Source organism: Pteropus alecto, unplaced genomic scaffold (genome assembly GCF_000325575.1).
Source record: "Pteropus alecto unplaced genomic scaffold, ASM32557v1 scaffold76, whole genome shotgun sequence".
NCBI lineage: Eukaryota > Metazoa > Chordata > Mammalia > Chiroptera > Pteropodidae > Pteropus > Pteropus alecto.
In genome coordinates this window covers 27776051-27796499 of record NW_006443138.1, presented here as the reverse complement: position 1 = coordinate 27796499, position 20449 = coordinate 27776051, and the positions used below count along the sequence as shown (strand labels likewise).

At 54.3% G+C, this 20449-nt stretch overlaps 1 protein-coding gene across 1 annotated transcript in view; it reads right to left on the bottom strand.

Annotated features, from left to right (window-relative positions):
- Positions 1-617: 617 nt before the first annotated feature.
- Positions 618-20449, bottom strand: part of TSPAN11 (tetraspanin 11) — an 80940-nt gene continuing 61108 nt past the window's right edge. The window contains exons 4-8 of the mRNA XM_006923852.3: positions 11919-11993; positions 10995-11099; positions 7749-7907; positions 7286-7372; positions 618-2563 (exon numbers count right to left, since the gene is read on the bottom strand). Of these exons, the coding sequence (XP_006923914.1) occupies positions 2504-2563; positions 7286-7372; positions 7749-7907; positions 10995-11099; positions 11919-11993 (486 nt within the window). The 3' untranslated portion in view covers positions 618-2503. The remainder of the gene's footprint in view (positions 2564-7285; positions 7373-7748; positions 7908-10994; positions 11100-11918; positions 11994-20449) is intronic.

Here is a 20449-nt window from a genome sequence, read left to right as displayed (position 1 = left end):
CAGGCATGCCCTTCTCTCTCTCCAAGGAACTCATGACTGTGACAGCCTCCAAGCAGAGACCTGAGAGGAACTGTCTGGATGCAGATCTGCATCCTCACAGGCAGGACTGGCACACCCTGCAGGGGATGGCACCCAGCTCTGGACTCCAGCCTGTGGCATGCCCCTAGGGGAACCTGCCGTATGCTGGGCCTCCATTTCCTTTAACTGTGTCTTATCTGCCAGGCTGTTGGCATGAATGAGGAGGTCACAGCTCCAAAAAGCTCTGGGCTATTCTCTTCCTCTCTGCAGCTTGGACCAGCCATCTTCCTGTAGCAGTCTGAACAGGATGACACGCAGGGCAGGAATCAGAGCTTGTCCTGCCCTCCGCCAGGCTGGCTAAGTCGACACAGGGGCTGGGGGCAGATGAGTCGGGTTCTCCTGTGCCTCCCCTAGTGACAGAGCTGTGTAAGTGATGCCAGCCTCTCACCCCTGTCCCCATCTCCACAGGCCCTGCTGATCTCAGTAAAGAATGAAGGGGTCCCCCTAGGGGCAGACATGTTCTGGGCCGCAGCACCTCCCTGCTCACTGCCGCCACCTCTCGGGCCCCGGGCAGGAAGAGCACAGCTCTCTCTCAGCCCTCACTCTGTGAGACTTGTCAGGTTGACATCTAGCCCTGCAGAGAGCTTGAGAGTCACAGTCATTTTTGATTTATCTGCACAAATCCTGGGAAGTTGGAAGGCAGCAAAGATGATCACACCACTGTTTCTTTTGTCCTTGTAGTCTGGGATTACTGAGAAAGCGGGTGCCCCATTTAATGAATTCGCACTGGCCACCCCAAGGCCCTCTAGGTAGAGGAGCTAAGCCAGCCAGGGCTAGCCTCTCAGTTCTCTGCCACAGTTCCTGAAGAATCCCCAAGGCAGGGAGGCAATCTGCCCTGGGAGGCTTCCCATTGAGCACGGGGCAATGCCTGTTCTGAAGGTGTGCAGTTTCTGCACAGCTGAGGGCTGTGTTGGGGGCCGCAGCGACCTGTGTATGGGAGAGAGAATACCCTTCACCCAGGACTGACCCAGGTCAGCCAGAGCTGAACTCATCAGACTGGGGACTGAAACGAGTGAGGAGGCAAGGGGCGACCTTTCTTGCATAAAAGGGGCCATCTCTCATGGGTGGGATGTAAGAGGGTCCCCAGGATGGGAAGCACAGGACCCAGGAGGTGTGGAAGGCAGTGTGGGGTTCTTCCGTTAGAGCTTCCCACTTGTCACAGTCATTTGAGAGGGAGGGTCCCCAGGGCTGTCTTAGGAATTGCCACCTGTTCTTTGGAATATTGCCAGCATCTACACTCAGTATTTCCTAGGATTTGCTTTCTGTTCTCCCTTAGTATTTGGGAAAGTCCTTCCTGAAAATCCCCCATCTAATTCAGTGATTCGGGAGGGAATGGAGGGAAGGTGCTTATTTATTCTTGGAAGCAGAGTGAGGTCCCTGGAGGCTGCATGCTGGTGGCCTCGTGGTCAGGGAGTATGGGCCCAGGATGAGTGAGTTTTGGGGCAGCGTGCCCCTCTGCTTGGAGCTTCACCTTCACAGTGGCTCCCACTTTGCAGGGTCTGCGATTTGGTCTAATCAGGAAGTTTTACACCCACCCGCATTAAGAGCTGAAGATGGTTTTAAAGCTCTGATGTTCCTGAGAACCAGGCCATGAACAGGAGAACCCTGAGGGGCAGATTGCTTGAGGCTGGGCCTTGGGGCCGTGTCTCCCAAGGGCGCCTCTCCCGGGGAAGGTCTCGAGGTGGGCGCAGGTTCCTGATGCAGCATGTGCTGGGGTAGTCACTGCCCCCCACCTTGCGCCCTGCCCCAGCAGCTCCAGGCCTAACACTGCTCAGCCTCAGCTCCCGGCTGCCTCAGCTCAGTTCTCTCCAAGCCCATGCCCTGTAGGAAGGACCCAGAAGGTCAGCACACTCCTTTCCTGGTGAGAAGGCATTGGGTGCTGTGAGCAGATCGAAGGGCCGGGTCTTCTGGGGGCAGAGACAACCCTAACTGCCCCACATGAGTGCAGTTCCTGGAGGGGAGCGCAAACCGCCCAAAGCCCGATGCAGAGCCAAGAGGAGGGCTGCTCAGCACCAGTGGGGGTCACGCTGAATGCAGGTGTCCAAGAGGGGCCAAGGTTTGTAGCCCTTCGCTCTTGGTTTGGGAGTTGGGAGGGAGCAGAGAGCCCAGCTCTCACTCTCCTGTGGTCCAGGGGACCCTGATGTCTGGTGAGGGGCTTTGGCTGTTGTCCCCTAGGAGAGTCAGTCCCCCGCCCAGGGATTCGGGCAGTGAGCACTCAGAAGTGGAAGGAGGGGCTGAGGGTCCCAGGCCAGGTGGAACCTCAGGAGCCATGGTCTTGGGCACTTGGGTCCGAAGGGACTGAGCACAGGGGATAGGGAATTTCTGGGAGTTTCCAGGTGAGCTGATGCTGACTCCGCAGTTCTGGCAGATGGGATTTGGGCACCTGTCCTTGTGAGGGAAAGCTGGAGGGGGACACAGTTGGTCATTAGTGGAAATGCAGCTGGAGCCTCCGGTGCAAGCAGCAGGTGAGAACCATTCCGCAGGTCTGCCAGGTGGAGAGAACAGAGGGGAAGAGGGATCAGGACCCCACTGGGCTGCAGGCGGGCAGTGCCCCACGGCGCTGCTTCTCACGTTGAGCGCACACGTGGGGATCTTGATAAAGGGCAGATTCCCACTCAGGAGGTCTGGGTAGTGGTGTGAGATTCTGCAATTTTAACAAGCTCCCGGTGATGCAGGGGGTGGAGTGGGGAACACGCTTTGAGAACTACTATCCAAGAGCAGTCTCTCTCATACTTTAATGGACAGATCACCCAGGGACCTCATTATAAGGCAGATTACAACTCTGTAGGCCTAGGTGGTAGCCAACATTCTGCACTGCTAACAAGCTCCCAGTCCATGCTGCTGGTATGTGGTCTAGAGCTTCTCCAGAGGTGGCCCGATTGCTGCCTGAGCAGCTTTCTCTAGGAGAGAGTCAGTCTGCATCCTGCTGCTCTGGCTGATATACAGAAGCCACTGGAGAAACTGAGGCTGTGGGAGGAGGACCCAGAGCTATCACCAGCTCATCCTATAAAGCAGCTTGAAATGTGGCACCAAACTAGGCCTAAGAAGCCTGCCCGATAACCCCCCTGTCATGTCCTCTAGCTGAACAAGAAGGGGCTGGAGCATCCTGCCCAGAGCAGTGCTGGGAAGTCACTTCTTCCTTGTCTCACTTTCCTGTCTCTAAAATGCAAAGAACCTTTATTCATTTGCCTTGTTCTTCATTTGCCTCCTTCTTCCTCCCTTTTCTTCCCCCTCCCTCTCCACCAAAGATTCATCTAAGACAAGATGAGGCTGTGTCAGCCAAGGAGGCCCATGACTGCAATCATGCTCCTGGTAATGATGTCATCAGACCCCAACTCCCCACCCCCTGCAGAGAGGGCCACTGCTAGGGTAACCCCGTGATCATCCTGTGGACATGGGCAAAGGTACATTTCCCCAAACATAGGAATAATGCCCTATCTCCCCAAACTTTCTAATAGCTGCTGCTGACATATAGGAGGAGGACAGGCTATGAAGATGTCTACGGGCTGGTAGGCACCCAGTTTCTCTGCGAGGCTAGCTTAAGGAGGTAGCCTAGGATGCGCCCTTCTTCTTCCCCTTCCTCCCTCCTCTCCATCCCCATGTGGGAGGATGGTGGAGCCTGTGAACACAGCTCTTAGCTTTCAGACTTGGTGCTAAGAGCAGTGCTAATCCATCTCAGGGACTCAGAGCCACAAGCTGAAAGGCAGCTTAAGAGGTTATCTTTTCTCCCACTGGCTCTAAGCAGGCGGCTGTCACAGCCATTCCACCCAAGTGTCATGCAGCATGCCCTCTTCTCTGTCTCCCGCCCTCCAACTCCCGTCATGGTTTGATGACTTGTCCAGTGGGGTTATCAGGATCTTTCTGATCCTTACTGAAGGGGAGGCCAGGAGGGAGCAGGAGGGCCGGCACAGACTTGTGGCTACATCTCCTACGGTATACATCTCACGCCAGGGGAGGACTGGGAGAGCTGAGCTCACCAGCACGCGCACTTTTGTATGAGTTGTGTGTTCCCAGGGTGCCTCCCAAAGAAGGCACAGTGAGGGTGGAGGTGTGCAGGCCAGAATCTCATCAATGCATGCATGCACGCGCACACACATGTGCACGTGCGCGCGCACGCACACACACACTGTCCTGATGCATGCAGCGCAGAGTAAAGGATGAGTTCATCGATGTGTGTGTACATGTACACAAACACGTGCACACACACACCATCCTGACACATGCAGTGTGGAAGGGTAGAGAACGCTAACTATCAGATCCCTGGCAGCAGTGTCTCCTTCCTGACAGAGGATGTGGAGAAATCAGCACAGACTCGAGCAGCCAGCATCAGGATGAGCAGAGAAAACACGCAAGTTGACTACGGGAGCAAGACAGGCTGTCTGGGCCCAGCCGACGAGGGACATGGTGCCCCCTTCTGACAGCCTCCCTGGATGGCACACATGGGGCATTTTTAACAGGGAGGCTGGCATGCTTTCAGCTTCTTTTGAGGTCTTTGAGGCATCACCTGGCTGTCATCAAGAGCATCGAGGAAGGGCCAAAGAGTTCCAGGAAGCCATTCCAAAATGATCTTCAGTTTCCCTTTGAATGCCTTGCGAATCCCAACCTCACTGTCTCGTGAGTTTTCTGGGCTCTGCGACATGTTTCTATCCTGCACTGTGGGAATGTCAGGGTGGGAGTGGGAGTAGGATAACTTCTGTTTGGGGCTGTGTGACCTTGGGCATAGTTAGATCCCTGTCAGAGCCTCAAATCCCCTTCTATTAATAGGAAAACCTCTGACTTCAAGCAAGATTTCCTCCGGTTCCTGGGGACCAGGGAAACATCATGACACTATCTTGGCCTTATGTACCTTGAGTCTTGGGGGGATCTTTGAAGTGCCAGGCTGGGTGTGTGTGGGGAAGGTGCCTGTGCCTGCTCCAGCCAGAGGATGACTGAGAGCCTGGGGACAGGCCTGGCGTGAGCCCTTCCTCAAGGCTGGTGGCTGACTCCGACTTGGGCAGCTGTTACAGCACTGGCCAGCAGAGGGAGCTGTAACCTGAGGCTTGGCTGCTGTAGGGCTGGCCTCAGCGGAATGAAGAGGAGAAACTGGGCCAGGGGTTGGGGTCCGTGGTGGTGGCTGGGAAAAGCTCCTTTTGAGGGACGCTAGGAGCAATTCCACAGTGAGCTGGACCAAGTCTTTTCATGGTGGGGGTGTGAGTGGGGAGGAGCGTGGGCCTTGCAGGCACTGCCAGACAGTGCCTGACGCCCCGGCCCCTGGCTGTTATGCCTGCAGGTGTGCTTGTTCCACCCCGGCCTTAGGCTCAGGGTGCTGGTAATCTCACTCACTGCCTTTGCCTTCAGCTTCTACAGGTGCTCCAGGCCAGAGAGGTCAGGAAGAAATGGATAGAGGGTATGGTCCATGCAGAGCCGGCTCCCGCAACCCACAGCTAAAGTAGATAGGTTTCCAGAAACCTCAGCTGAGCCAGGAGCTGGAACACAGAGCAGCCCCTTCACCAGACCCCACTGGCAACTCTTCTGGGGTTCAGAAGGTGGGGCAAAAGGCCTGCCCTGGGAAGTGCAAGAGGGGCCATGCTAATGCCACCTGGGGCTCCCGGAGCCTGCTCACGAGTGGGAGTGAAGTGAAGGTAAAGCTGGCACCGCCTGGAAACGACTAGGGCCTTTTGATACAATACGCTTGGCGGAAATGATAAAAATAATGATGAGGACCATTTACTGAACACCTGCTCTCTGCTCGGCAATGGGCCATGTAATTTACATGTATATTGCTAATCCTCACTAGTCACCAAACTAGGTAAAATTAGCTCCATTTTACAAATGAGGAACTATGTCTCAGAGATAAAATAATAAGCCGTAGATTGTCTGGTCTACCTCCAGAGGGCAAGGCCCGGTGGGCAAGGCTGCAGCTGGATCCTCTGGCAGTGATGTGGGCCAGCAGCACAGTGACCTGGAAGGAACCCCACACTGAGGCTCCCCAGGCCAGCCACCACCACCACTCCTGCTTCTCTTTCCATGGAACTCCGTGTTGGGTAGGGAGTTTGGGAAAGCAAAGGACCCAGGGCCAGGAGACCTGGGTGCCAGTTCAGGATGAGACCCTCGGTAAGTCACCTCTCTGGGTCTCAACTTTCTGTAAAGTGGGAGGACACTGTTATTCACCCGGGCCGGGTTCCAGGTAGTTGAGATCCAATGAGAGAAAGTATCTGAAGCCACTCTGAAGTCTGCAGAGTTTCCACTTATGGAGGCCTTCACACGGGCCAGGCGCTGCTGGTATGTCGCAGACATTACCTTATTCTTATCTAGCCCTTGCAAGGTTGGGGAGATGATCCACATTCTGCAGATGAAGTTGAGGGGCAGAGAAGTAAATGCTCAAGGTCACACAGGAGCAAAAGCAAGATTGGACCCAAGTCCTCTGATGCCGCAGCCATTGCTCTTGCCCCTTCTCTAGACAGTGCTTATAGTCCCTGGAGCAAGAGGGGTGGGACAAGACTGAGCTCCTGCTAGAACCTGCTGGGCCGTAGCAGGAGTGCCGGGTGAGGTGGGCATGCAGGGCACTCGCTCGCTGTATCTGTCCCTGGTGATGCTCTCCCGACTCCTCTCCTCTTGACCTTTGACTAGAGTGACCCATGAGAGTAACACTGACTTCTTGGGTGGCGACTAGGAGAGTGGTGAACCAGAGCAAAAGGCATGACTCCTGCTCAGAGCAGAAAGCTGGGTGTACATGGGGAGCACATATCCACAGGCATGCACACACACACACACAGAGGAATGAGTACATGTCATGTGCACACAAACGCTCATGCACGAGCACACCGAAACACATATATATGCATACACCCCCCACCAGGATACATGCAGACACACCCGTGGCCCCACACATACCACAGCAGGCTGCACACACACTTGCATGTGCACACACAGAGGGTGCATGCACATACCTGAGCCCACACTCATACTCCTCCCAGGTCTCTGTTTCTTACAAGTTCAAGCTGGTTCCCAGGCCCCAGGCATTTTCCTTCATGTTTCTAGGGAAGAGAGTGACCATGTGACTCACCCTTAGCTGCAAAGGGAAGGGGAGAGAAGGGGAAAGAAGGAGAGGGCAGGGCAAGGCGCAGGTGTGCGAAGGGTCAGTGATTTGAAATCCCGGCCAATTGGAGAGGGGCTCAGAGCTCTTCTAGATAGACCCCTCTATCTCCTAATCCCCTACTCAACTCACCTGCAGGCAGGCCACCCCGATGCCCACTGCCCCCATGAGCAGCAGGTGGTTGGCCAGGAACTGCTCCAGCTTGGTGATGCAGCCTCCCTGTAAGGCAACAGCAGGTCACATGCACCCCGACCCAGATGTGGGTGAGGGTGGGGAGAGAAGGGCTGGCTGTGGTGCTGCATCCAACTGGCTGAGGGAAGGCCAGAGACTTCAAGGGTCAGGTATAGCCTTTCAATTGCCCACAGGCTTCTCGGGTGACCTGGGGAGCATGCCGCGATGTCTCAGAATCTCCCAGTAGCAGCTGCTTGTCCCCAGGGTTTTGTGGGGACCTATGAAGTTCCTGCACTGTTGTCTCCTGGCCAATGAATAAGTGGATTCCACCTCCCCCCGCCTATCTGCCTGAGCCTGCCTTTTGGGGTCCCCTGGATGGCCAGCCGGGCCGTCTGTATGCCCCAGCTGGAGCTAGGGTGCTCACCTCCACTTTGTAGATGTTGGAGGGGTGGGCCCTTAGGCCACAGCGTGCCACCACTGTTTTGCAGCAGCTGTCGGGTACTCGGCGGCCCTCGGCCTCCCGAGACAGGATGTAGGCGCTGTGCTGCCAGTCTGCGGAGCTGTTGCTTCCACAGCACTTGAACTGAGGAGAGAGTCGGAGACTGGGGGTGAGGAGCCTGCACAGGGCTCCTCCATCCCCTCGGTTACAGGGCGCAGGATGCATTATTCAAACAGTAAGCCAACCTCTTGTTCTCCGGATTCATCTCCTTAGGATTCTTCTCTGGTCTCTTTGGGGCCTTCATTTCAGGCAGAATTTGCCTGCAGGTCACCCGTTTTCTACCTTAAACAACCACCCAAGAACTTTAAGGAGATGATGTTGGTGCCCTGGGGGCAGAGAGGGTCTGTGAGGAAATGCGCGGACGATAGATGCGGGTGGGTCCCTGAGGGTGTGGGACTCACTGGGTGGCAGAGCTCAGGGCAGGGCCAAAACCACAAAACCGTCTAGGGAAGCAAGATCCAGGGACAGGGAGCCAGCCTTGCCAGAGGTTCCCAGGCCTCCGCTCAGGCCCTGAAGCTTCAGAACCCCCAGACCTGCAGGGACAAGGAAGGTATCCCAGAGGCCACTGAGCTGGCAGCACCGCAGTGACCATCTGCACCTCCCCAGGGCAGCGAAGTGCCAGCCCAGGTCTAAGGTGATTCCAAATCAGAAATTGGTTATTTCTTGTCTTTCTGAGCTGGGGGACTGCAACTCAGAGTCCCTACATATGCCACAGAACATGGTTGTTTTGAGGTCATCTCTGATGTGTGGGGCGCAGGTGGGGTGGGAGGTACAGTTAGTCCAGTTAATAAGTGTTCATTAGGCACCTACTATGTGACGCGAATGAAGCTAGGCATTGGGCTGAACGTGAGTCATATGGCTCCTGCCCTTCTGAAGCCTGTCATTTCCTAATGTCTAGCAGGAGAGACAATGGGAGCGTGTGTGTGGCACAGAGAAAGAAGGGGCTAATGGCTCCACTCACGGGCAAGAAAGAGAAGGCACCCTGAGGTCAGGCAGAACAAAACAGCACACAGAGCCAGACACAGCAGGGGATGTGCTAGGAATCGTGTGAGATTGTGTGTCTGTGTATCTGTGTGTGTGTCACCTGGACAGGTATTTTAATCACGTTGTTGTGAGGAGTGGAAGAGGCTGTTCACGGAACGCACTTGAGAGAGTCCTGCACAAGTTCAGCAGTCAGTAAGAGATGCCTACTATCTACTGTTACCATAACTGAGTGGATTCTGGCACATGGGTGTCATTCACATACGTGGGGTGAGGCCGGGACCCAGATGCAGGCCCTGGCTTGAAGCCACTGCCTTCTCGGGGCTCAGTTTCCTCATACCTAAGATCCAGGCCTGGGCCCATGGTCCTTTCATGTTTTTTGAGTTCTAACTGCTCTTGGCAAATGAGAGGGCCCATGTTCATGTACTGTGGTGCCCACAGAGGCCTCCGGCAGTGCACAGTGCTCACTTCCAGATGTGTCCTTCCTCGTGCTGTTCTCCATTCCTGGCCTGCCCCTGCCATCTTCTGCACGTGGGCAACCCAGGTCCTCCTTGGCCCCTTTAATTGGCCTCCCCAATCCTTGTTCTCCACTCTGAGGTCCCCCCGAGCCTAGCACCGAGGGCAGGGATTTGGGCAGTTACTCAGATGGGAGGCCCAAAAAGTGTGGACTGAGCTTTGGCAGAGCCAACCAGCTGGGTGTGCGGGAGCTAAGCAAATGGGTGTGGGTGCAGCTGTGTGTGCACGGGTGACCTTGGCCACTATTTCTGAGGACAAGAGATCCCTTATATGGAGCTGACCGGGAGCTGAGCCAGTCTCTAGGAGATGGGACAGGTGCCTCCCCAGCTGAACTAAGGTGTCCCAAGAGTTCACCCTCTACTCTCTCTCCTTGTCTGGTGTTCCCACAAAAAGACCAAGGCTTCAGGCCTGGTCTGTAGACACAGGATGGAGCAGAGACCACAGGGTGGGGGTGGGTTGGCAGGAAGAAGGGGTACCAGAGTGGGCAGGTGGTACTGCCTCAAATTTGCAGACACAGAACCACCAGGATCCTGGAGTCAAGCTGTCCAACAGAACTTTAGTGACAGAAATGCCATCTTTCATGCTGTCCAACTGGGTGGCCACGGGCTGCATGCAGCTATGGGGAACCTGAAATGAGGCTAATGTGACTGAGGAACTGAATTTTATATTAAATTTAAATAGCTACATGTGGCTGGTGGCTACTGTTTGAGATTGCCCAGGTCTAAGGTCCATTTGCCCCTTCCTTCCCTCTGGCAAGACCGAGGGCTGCACTGGAGGTGTCTGCTGAGTCTCTTCTGGAAAGAAGAGACCACCTTGCTGTCCATGTGTTCTGCCTGACGGTGCACAACTGGGAAGTTCTTGCAGTGGCTTAATTCAGTCCCCCACACCGCCCAGCCCATGAGTGGTGGGCAAGCAAATGAAGCTTCATCTGTATTTGCAGCCGCTCCCCAACACTAGCATCACTGCCTCGGCTCCACCTCAGATCATCAAACATTAGAATCTCATCTACCACCTTGCTGTCCATGTGTTCTGCCTGACGGTGCACAACTGGGAAGTTCTTGCAGTGGCTTAATTCAGTCCCCCACACCGCCCAGCCCATGAGTGGTGGGCAAGCAAATGAAGCTTCATCTGTATTTGCAGCCGCTCCCCAACACTAGCATCACTGCCTCGGCTCCACCTCAGATCATCAAGCATTAGAATCTCATCAGAGCACTGGTCGCTGGTGCCAGAAAAGTTGGGGACCACTGGGACTTAACTGAAATATCGCTGCCTATTACTTAAATCAGGGCTGCAGTTGTTAGCCTGCCCTACTGCCCGCCAACAATGGAAGGAGCCAGGAGATGAAGTTCTCCTGGGACAGCCCCCCTTTCTGTCCACAGGGCACTCAGAGGGGAAGACAGCAGGGTGAGGTATGGAGGAAACAGTTGGGGGAGCCATGGTGAAGGCCAGGACAGAGGAGGAGGAAGGAAAGAACAGGATTCAGTAAGCACTTTTCATGGTGAGTAGGGCTTCTATATATGGGCTTCTACACATATTTAATGCTCACACACCCTATGAGCAACTGAAGTTGAAAGAAGGGAAGTAACTTGCCCAGAGCTACACACACAGGAAGGGACAGAGTCAGGATTTCAACCCATGTCTGCACGGCCTTCAAGCCCATGGAGAGGGGCTTACATCCTGCTGTAGCCGGTCCACTGAGGTGGTGATCTCCGAGGCTCCGGGCTGCCCATAGTTCTCAGACAAAGTCTGGGTCAAGTGCTGCTTCAGTTCATCGCTCAGCTGGAAGGGGGAGAGGGAAGGTGGCATCTGCAGAGGCCCCCAAACCCCCTGGTCCCCAGGCCTGCACCTGAACCATGCCAGCTAACTCTAGAACACCAGGTAATTTGAATGGTGCAATGTGGTAGTTTCCCAAACGGATGGAGACCGCACCCATGTAAGACAGAGTTCACGGAGATGGTGTTGCAAAAGCCGGGGCCCTGACATGGGGGCAGAGGTGCGGTGGGCAGAGCTGAGAGACAAGGGGAGGAGGCAGCTCCTAGGCACAGGGGCGCTTTTAAACATCTGTTGATTTACATTTTGATTATGAGATGATATTCAAAATATTTACAATCATTATCCTGTGGGTACCTATTGGTCCTATGGACGCTGGCTTGAACCAACCAGCCGACCCCACCCAGCTGAATATCAGCCTGGTCATGACAGTGAACCTCTGATTCACAGGGCACTTGGTGGGAGGGGACCTGAATGGCACCTTCATCCTTGTCCGGTGCAAGCAGGCAAGGCTTGGTGCTGTCTTCATAGTCTGGCATGTAGCCCTGGTCTAAGTCTTTCCCCTTGGATGTCTCACAGCCAGATTCTGCTCTACCTCTCTTTGGAAGGGGAGAGGGCCACCCTTCCTGGCTCCCAGCAGATGAAGGAGAGAATTACTGGAACTGGGACAAGAAGCAGGTCCCAGACGTGCCAAGGAACATTAGGTCCTGGAAGACAGGACCGCCCTGCGTGTTGCTGCCTCAGCTTCCCCATCACTCTGCACCCCTCCCTCATGTCGTTGCCTCCTGGGGCACTGATGGGGAACAAGAAGGAAGAACCTCCACTCACCCTCTGGTAGTACACGTGGGCTAGGACCCCTGCCACCAGCTCAACGAGGAAGATCACCAGCAACAGGCAGAAATACTAGGATAAAGGAGAGAAGACAGTCACCACCGGAATTGGGCCTGGGGAGGCAGATGGCACTTCAGGACCTCTGTGACAAATGTTTGCCCAAAGCAGTAAGAGGGGTACCTGGGATCCCCCCATCAATACCATCTTTCTCCTCTTCCCAGTAGTTCTGGGCATACCTACCTCTGCTGCTTGCTGGCACGGAGTTCCCCACTCACCCCTCCTGGTCTACTGTCAGCTTATTAATCCATCCATCTGTCTGTCCAAGTTCTGGGCATACCTACCTCTGCTGCTTGCTGGCATGGAGTTCCCCACTCACCCCTCCACTCACTGGTCTACTGTCAGCTTATTAATCCATCCGTCTGTCTGTCCGTCCATCCACCCATCCATCCAATATTTATTAAATACTTACTATATGCTAAGTATCATAAGACAGTTATTGCCCTCAAAGTTATTGGTAGTAGGGGGATAGATAAGTAAATGATTTTAATAATGTGTTATAAATGCTACTATAGGCAAACCCTGGAAACTAGGGGAGGCCCCTGGGGGGGGGTGGCATTTGGAGAAGGCTCCCTGAGTGGTGTCTCTAAGGATGAGCAGGCGTTTGCCAGGTAAGAAGGGAAGTGCATGCCAGAGAGAGCACGTGCGAAGCCTGGAGAGAGTGAGACGAGAATGGGGTGTGTAAGCTTTAGGAGTGGAGAGCAGATGTGGCTAGAGTGTAGGGGCTGGATGGGCAGCAGCAGCCAAAGCTCCGGGAAAGCATGGGCAGGACCTGGGAAGGGCGTTGTTGGGAGTTCTAAATCCCCCTCTTCACTGAATGGCCTCTCCAGGCTCGGGGCTGCTCAGCAGGCTTCACAGCCCTGCAGCTGTCCGGTTTTCTGACCCTGCTCTTGGCTGTAACAGGCTTGCATCCCACCCCCACTCCCACCTGGTTTTACAAGGAGGAAGGCTTAGGACACTGCTGGATCCTGGTGTGTTCTTGCAGGAGCCAAAAGGTCAGAAATGCATATCAGGCCTATGTGGCTGGGTAGGGACACGTGAGGGAGTTGAAGCAGGCTACAGGCAGGGAAGAGGGAAAAGAAGGGAGGAGGAGAGCGGAGGAAGAAGAGGTGAGTACTGTTGCTTGAAATTAGCCCCCTCTGGGCAAGCACAACCCACACTCCTGAGCACTGGTCGGTGACACCTTATCCTCCCTTCAGACACTGCCCATTCACCTGGCCACACAAGGCAGCAGCCTATGGTCACTCAGTCACTAGATTACAGGGAAGGCCTATTCTGGGGTGAGCTCTGAAATGCCAGGGCTCATCAAGTAGGGCGAGATTGTGGGCAGGAGGGCATGTGAGTGGGAAGGAGACAGCTGAGGGTTAATGGGGTGGGGACAGCAGGAGGACAGGGGCAGTCTGGCCAGTTCAGAGGCAATGCCAGCCCATAGGCCTTGCCCAGGTGGCTCCCAGAGCCCAGCGGGGGGCTTGGCAAGGACAGGGCTTAAGCCATACAGGGTAGAGGACATTTCACGGAGAAAGAACTTTGACCCAAGAGCAAGGCTTCCTTTCAAATTACGTGAATTACTCATCTCTCCCTCAGCCATTTTATTCAGCCCATCATCTTCCAGCATCGGAGCTGGCCACTATCAAGGAAACAGAGAAGCTTTCCAGTCTCTGAATAACAGTGGCAGGCCTGCCTTCATCACTTGTGGGCCCTGAGGCAAGAGTACAAATGGAGGTCCCTGGCCCCCCTCCCTTTCTACCCAGGCTCTATGCTGTACCAGGAAAGGCCCCGGGCCTCCATATTGAAGCTCTATCCATCCCTCTCCCAGGACCATGACCCCCCTCTCCCGCCCCCCATCCCTTGGCAAGGAAGTGGCAGAGGCTGGTGTGGTAGAGTGGTGGTGGTGGTGGGGGGGGCACACCAGCCTCAGGAACACTGTGCAGGCTCTGGATGGAGGCTCATGCTGTCCGCACAGGGCTTCCCAAGCTCCTGAGTACTGGGATGAGGTCTAGAAGTGGGGAAGAGAGAGCTAGTTTCCACCAGGGCACACTTTCTGGGCCCCATGGACTTTTCCCACCATGGGGATGGGTATGAGTGAAGGGGGGCTGCATAGAGCCCCTGGCATGGCCATGTGCCTGGGTCCTCCCAGGCGAGAGGCTGACAAAGGGTTGGTGGCTGGGCCCTCTCTTCTTGGGGAGCCTCTGTATCTAACACGGGGCCCGAGAACCTAAAGAATGGTCGTGGAACATCAGTCGACTTGGGTTTAAGACCAGGCTCGGCCACTTGCTGGCTCTGGATGGGTGACCACTGGCACTTTGCTGTGAATTAGAAAAATTTGCTCCAAAGAGAAAAATATGGCTCAGTGAGTTGGGCAAGCTGAATTTCAGCATTCCCTGGTTCCTTGCACAAGATGCAACCTTCAGGGCCATACACAATGGCCCTGCCTGTGGGACTGAGACAGTAGATGGTCATATCCTGCCCTGCCCACCTCTAGGGGACCAATGGGAGGGAAATCGTGCTTCATAGCCATCTGACCTGCTTCCTGCTCCTAGAGCTCATGGGCGAGAGCATGAGGTGAGCTGAACTTGTCAACAAGTGGCAGGCACAGCCCTCCTGAGAACTGCCTGGACCACTGGACAGAGTGTGGCTGCACTGACACACATCAGGAGGGCGTCCCTTCCTAACACACACACTGTAGGGTCTTGGGAATGTGTCTGGCCCTCAGCTCCTCTCTGACACAGCTGCCCTTCCTGCTGGCTCCAAATGGATCCCCATTCCCCTGCCTTAGTACTCTGAGGCCTACTGTCATCCTGCCACAGGACCCTGTGTGTGTGGCTGCCAGTCACTCCCCAGGCTTCCTGAGTACATCCTGTGTGCCCTCTATGGTGTGGGAGGATGGGATGATGGGGCGCCGTAACTGAATGAGAGAATGAAGGCCACTGCCAGGTAGGAGGGCAGCATCTTCCCACCTTCCTTCTGTGGGGGGCGGGAGAAGCTTCTCTCTCTATCACTGCTGTCAGGTGCAAGTCATGCACGGATGGTGGCCGTGAGATGTGATGGTGTCGTGCTGCTCTCTGGGAAGTCCTTGCCACAGCTGCTATTGAAGCCTGGCTGGGGAGGCGGGATGATGGGAAGGAAGAGCAACTGAACCACATCCATGATTTAATGGCAGGTTAAATTAGTACATGCCAGCCCCTCAGAAAGGTTCCCAGGTATCAAACAAGCTCTCCAATCTGCATGAGAAGGCGGGATGGGGGAGAGCACCCCTCCCGCCAGGAGCTCCAGCTGTAAAGATGCCCTAGGGTGGAAGCCAGGGCCAGGCTGGGGCTTCCTGGGGAGGGGGGACAGAGGTTGGAGTGCCAGGGAGTGGACCTGCTGAGCTCTTGAGGGGCACGGGTGCTGGCTCCAGGCAGAAGCTTCAGTGGAGGGAGGGCTGCAGGTGTGTGACTCACTTGGGCGGGGGAGGCCCTGAATCACAGCTTCTTTGTGACAGTCCCCGAGAGGCAGGTCATGCATACTGGTATTCTGTACTGAGGATCCTGGCAGCCCTGCCTCTTGAGCTGGCCGACTGGAGCCTGCACAACAGGGCTAGGCTGGTGGGGTTTTTGCCATGTGAGGCCATGAGCTCTAATAAAGGCCTCGCCTCTGCCACTCCACCTTTGTTTTCCAAGCCTTCCCTGACTCCCTCAGTCCAGCCAAATCATCTCAGGAGACCTAGGGCACGAGCTGGCCATGAAGATCTGTGAAGTGTTCCTTCTGTTCCTGCACACAGTTCCTTACATAGAGGCCAAGCCTTTCAGCCTCCGTGCCTTTGTGCTTGTTGTCTGCTACCTAGACTTCTAGTGCCTCAATATCCGGCTCAGCCATGGCCTGCATGCACCATCTCGGCCTGGCTGTGGTTGCCCTGCCCACCCCCGACCATCCTCAGCCCTAATGCCTCCAGTGCTTCATCTGCCTCCATAACCCCACACAAGGCCTTTGTTTTTCTCCTTCTTTCCTTGACTAGATTCAAATCTGTCTGTGTCCTTCATTCCCTGCCATGCTGTTCCTCACATGACAGTTCCCAGTAGGCCTTGGCTGGATGAGTGACAGAACTTTAGCCACTGCTCTGTAGAGCCGCTACTACTTCAAGTGTTACCCTTTGGTTTCCCCAGAATGACTGTGAGTTTCTGAGCCCTAATGCCTCCAGTGCTTCATCTGCCTCCATATCCCCACACAAGGACTTTGTTTTTCTCCTTCTCTCCTTGACTAGATCCAAATCTGTCTGTGTCCTTCACTCCCTGCCATGCTGTTCCTCACATGACAGTTCCCAGTAGGCCTTGGCTGGATGAGTGACATAACTTTAGCCACTGCTCTGTAGAGGCCGCTACTACAAGTGTTACCCTTTGGTCTCCCCAGAATCACCGTGAGTTTCTGGGGAACAGGGGCCATATCTTAGCTTCTCCCGGCTGCTACTCTGTGTCTGGTGTGGTGCTGGGTCTAGCTGCATACTTAGTGAACATCTCGCTTTAAAATGTATGATGTAAGGTATCTTACAGAGCATGCCTGTGACAACGCGGACTGGTCAGAGCATGCCGGCCCATGATTAGGGGCAGGAGCCTAATCTTTTTTTGATCTGTGGGTACCACAGAATTGTTACTTTAGTTTAACTTATACCAGTGGCTCTCAACTTGGCATGATTTTGCAATGTCTAGAGACATTTTGTTGTTGTTGTCACAACTGGGAGGAGTTCAGGCACCTAGTGGGTATAGAGGCCAGGGATGCTGCTGTACATCCTACAGTGCGTGGAATTATCAGGTCCCAAAGCTGATGCTGGGACTTCATTTGCAAATGTGTCCCTGTGCACTGTGAGACGCACAACAAAGATATGAGGAGGGTTATCTAGTTCCTGAGAAGCCTGAACTGAACACACAAGCACATGAGGAGTTTTACTCTGTACCTGCCTGGTAGGGCAGCTTTGTGCAGGAAGGTGTACACCCTGACTCAAGGAAGGATCAGTGAAGCAGAGGGAATGCCACCAGTCCAGCTGCACCTGAAGAGCTCTGAGTGCTTCCCTGGGAATAATGTGTTTTCTGAAACAGTTATAGGTCTCTCCAGCTGTCCCTAATAAGCTGGGCAGTGAGGGCTGAGCTGCCATAGGGTTGTATCGTGGTTGACTAGGAAGCATGAAGAAGGTTCTGGAGCTAGCTTTTGCCTTCTTTAATTTTGGTTTGGCGTTGATTTTGAATTATTAAATGGAAGTCAGTAATAAGTTCTCAGATACCCTGCGTGTAATTTCAAGGAGTCATATTTCAATGTCAGTATTAACTGGGCCCCACACCATCCTGCTTCTCTCAGCTAACCAGGCCAGGGAAGGGCCCATGCTCCACCAAGAGAACTCACTGTTCTCTTGAGGGGCCGCCAGAATCCGTCTCCCTGGCCTATGGTTCAGGAGGTGATAATCTAGCTCAGGTGCACTGGCCTTGTTTCACAAAATTGAACCTGAGAAGCAGAGGAAATGCAGTTTTTCTACAGTGGGAGCAGTGAAAAGGCATCCTTTCCACACACAAAAATAATAACAACAACATTAATAAATCCTTCCTCAGTGGAGTCAGCGCATTATTCACCTGAGTGGCCCCCAGGCACACACAGTGGGTGCTCTGCGACAGTAACACCAACGTGGGCCAGCTCTCCCCAGGTGCCAGCCCCTCCGTGAGTCCTTCCCTTGATGGCTTCCAACCACCCTTGGAGATGAGCACAGCATCACTCATCACGGTGCCATGTGAGCACAGAGTCAGCCTCACCGTATCCATGAGCACACGTGCACGTGCATGGAAAAAGCTTGTCCGAAGTCACTTGGCAAGAACATGGCTGAGTCTGGAACTGAACCCAGTGGTTCTGAGTGTAGAACCTCGTGCAATTACCTGCTGTGTGTTGTTGTCCTCCTAAGAGCTGATGGGTGAGAATGAGCTTGCTGAGCTTGTTAGGGTAGATTCAGCAGGTTTGGGAGGATATAGGGTTTCAGGAGAGGACTAAGAGGGTGGTGATGGAAAAACAAATGGGAAATCCAGGGAGCCCTTGGCTAACCCCGACACATGAGAATCTCTCACTGGCCCTCCACTTTGTCCGCATTCTTAAGTGCTAGCAGAGCAGGCCAGGCATGTTCCAGTTGGCCTCTCCTGGCCAGGCTGCCCTCCTCCACCAGGGGCCCTGCCAGCAATGGTGCAGCCATGGCTTCTGCCTGCTCTGCACTTCTCCTTCCCGCTTCTGCTCCCTACTGGGGTCCCAGCGTGGGCTCTAATGTCCATGTCTTCCCCGTCTGCCCTTTGCTTTACTCAGCCCAGCCTGACTTATCTCAGAGTCTAGTAACTATCTGCATAAGCTAGGCAACACTCCCTGTGTGTGTGTACAGTGCCCTGAACCCAACTCAGGCCTTGGCTTCCATGCCTCTGCTCTCTCCGTGCTGCCTGCCCGGGGTTCACTGCTCTGACCACGTCTGCATTCCCCAGCTGTTAGCCATCAAGCCTCAGCTCCAGCAAGGCACACAAAGCCCTCTCTGAGCCAGAAGTTCCTGACTGTGATCTCACTGCTGACATCCTTCTGGACTCCGATCTGACTGGTGGGTTTCACTCTGGTTCTGCTCCGGTACTATGTCTAATCTTGTTTGCCCATCTGCTCTGACCTGTATTTTGTCCTGTCTTCACGGGCCCTGTGCATGAGTGTGAACCAAACTCACCCCACCCCAACTCCTCATGACCTCCAGCCCCACTCGGGTTTTTGTGCCTGGTCTGCCCCTGCACTCAGGGCTGTCCCACGTCCTCCCAGAAGTGACCACCTGAGTCTTGGTCTGACAAAAAACCAGTAATGAGAATTCTAGAGAAAGTTCTTGTAGCTTCTGTACCCAGGCCCTCCATAATAATGATGCCATTTCAAAATATGCCAAACTGGACACAAAACATAGAAGGAACCAGTTTGGTAAGCACAGAATGGGACCCAGTCATCTTCCCCCTTGTACTGTCTACTAAAGTTTCTTCCTTTAATTCTTTAATGGAACAGTTTGAACCAGAAGCAAAGTTGGATATTTTCTAAAACTATAGATCCAAAATGAAGCTGGAACAGCACAGTACTTTCTGAATCAAACCAATACTTTCCTTAATGAGACGCTCTGCGGGAAATCTACAGAAATGTTTTTCATCATGACATTCTGGTGATTAATTAGAAATCGAGTCTTCAGATGGACTTACACTGCTTGGGGCAAGCTGAGTCCCAGGTGTGGTTTCTGGGGCAGAGTCACTGGTGCTATGAGATGGGGCAGCTCAACACCAGTTCACACTATCCTTGAGGTAAGTTTTAAGAACTTTATACAATTGGACTTGGAATTTCTCCATTGGACTGATTCTACCACAAAGAAGGAAGCTGCGCTGGAACTTCCCTCCTCTCTCCACCACCCTTCTGCACTATTAGAGACGGAAACAAAGCCACAGTCAGAAAATCGAGGCTGGGTGTCCAGACGGGTGGGGCTGGGAGTAGAGGCACTACCGAAGTCTCAGGGCAGCGTGGCAACAGTAAGAGAGGAGAATCAAGATGCTGTCAAGGTCAAGTTTCAGGGAGAAGAGCCCAGCTGGTGGCCCCTGCTTGGCTGTGTGCGAGAGGATTACAGTGGTGGGCGGGAGAGCGCCAGGGAGCTCAGAACAACCAAGGCCAAACAGGGAAAGATGAAGCCAGCTGTGTCAGTGGCCATGACCTCAGGGTGCATTATTCTCTGGCAATTGACCACTGGCTGGAGGCAGTCAGAGCTCAGAGGTGCAGCTGCCTGGACTGTTTGTGCAGAAAAGAAAGGATGTGGATTTGGGAGCCTTAAACCATTCCTGCAACAAGATGTCACTGTTGGAAGGATGAAGGTGACCTCTACCCCTCCTGGCCCCAGCTCAGGGCTCACAGCCAGGGCCATCCAGCCACAGCCATGCTGGATGCTAGGACTCAGCCATTCCACCTGGGGCTGCTCTCCAGAAGGACTCTAGGGTGTGCTCTGGCTGATGGCTGGTGCTAATATCCAGTTCCGGCCCAAGGGGCTGGGTGTAGAGAAGAGGACCAGGGCTGGGGTGAGGAAAGCTGGTCAACCAAGTGAAGGGAAGGTGGAAGAGGGCAGGGGAGGAGCAAACTGGGTTGAGGGGTGGCAGGAGATATTCAAGAGACGTATCAAGAGAACACAGCTGAGGCCATCCAAAGTCCAAACCAAAGGGTTAGGAGTCTAAAGATCACACTGTGGGGGCCGTAGGAGGAGAACAGAGTTTCAGAACCATAAGCCAAAGACAGATGTCCACTGGATTGCAAGCTGGGACTGCTAAGAGTCCAGTATGGATAGTTGAGAGAGCAGGCTCCAGAGTGGACAACAGGGCCTGGCCAGCTAGCTGAGGGATGACCACCAGACTCCCCTGGGGGACAGAGCCCACGGAACTCAGAGGATGCAGCCGCCCAGTAGTTTGAGTGTGGGGGAAATGACT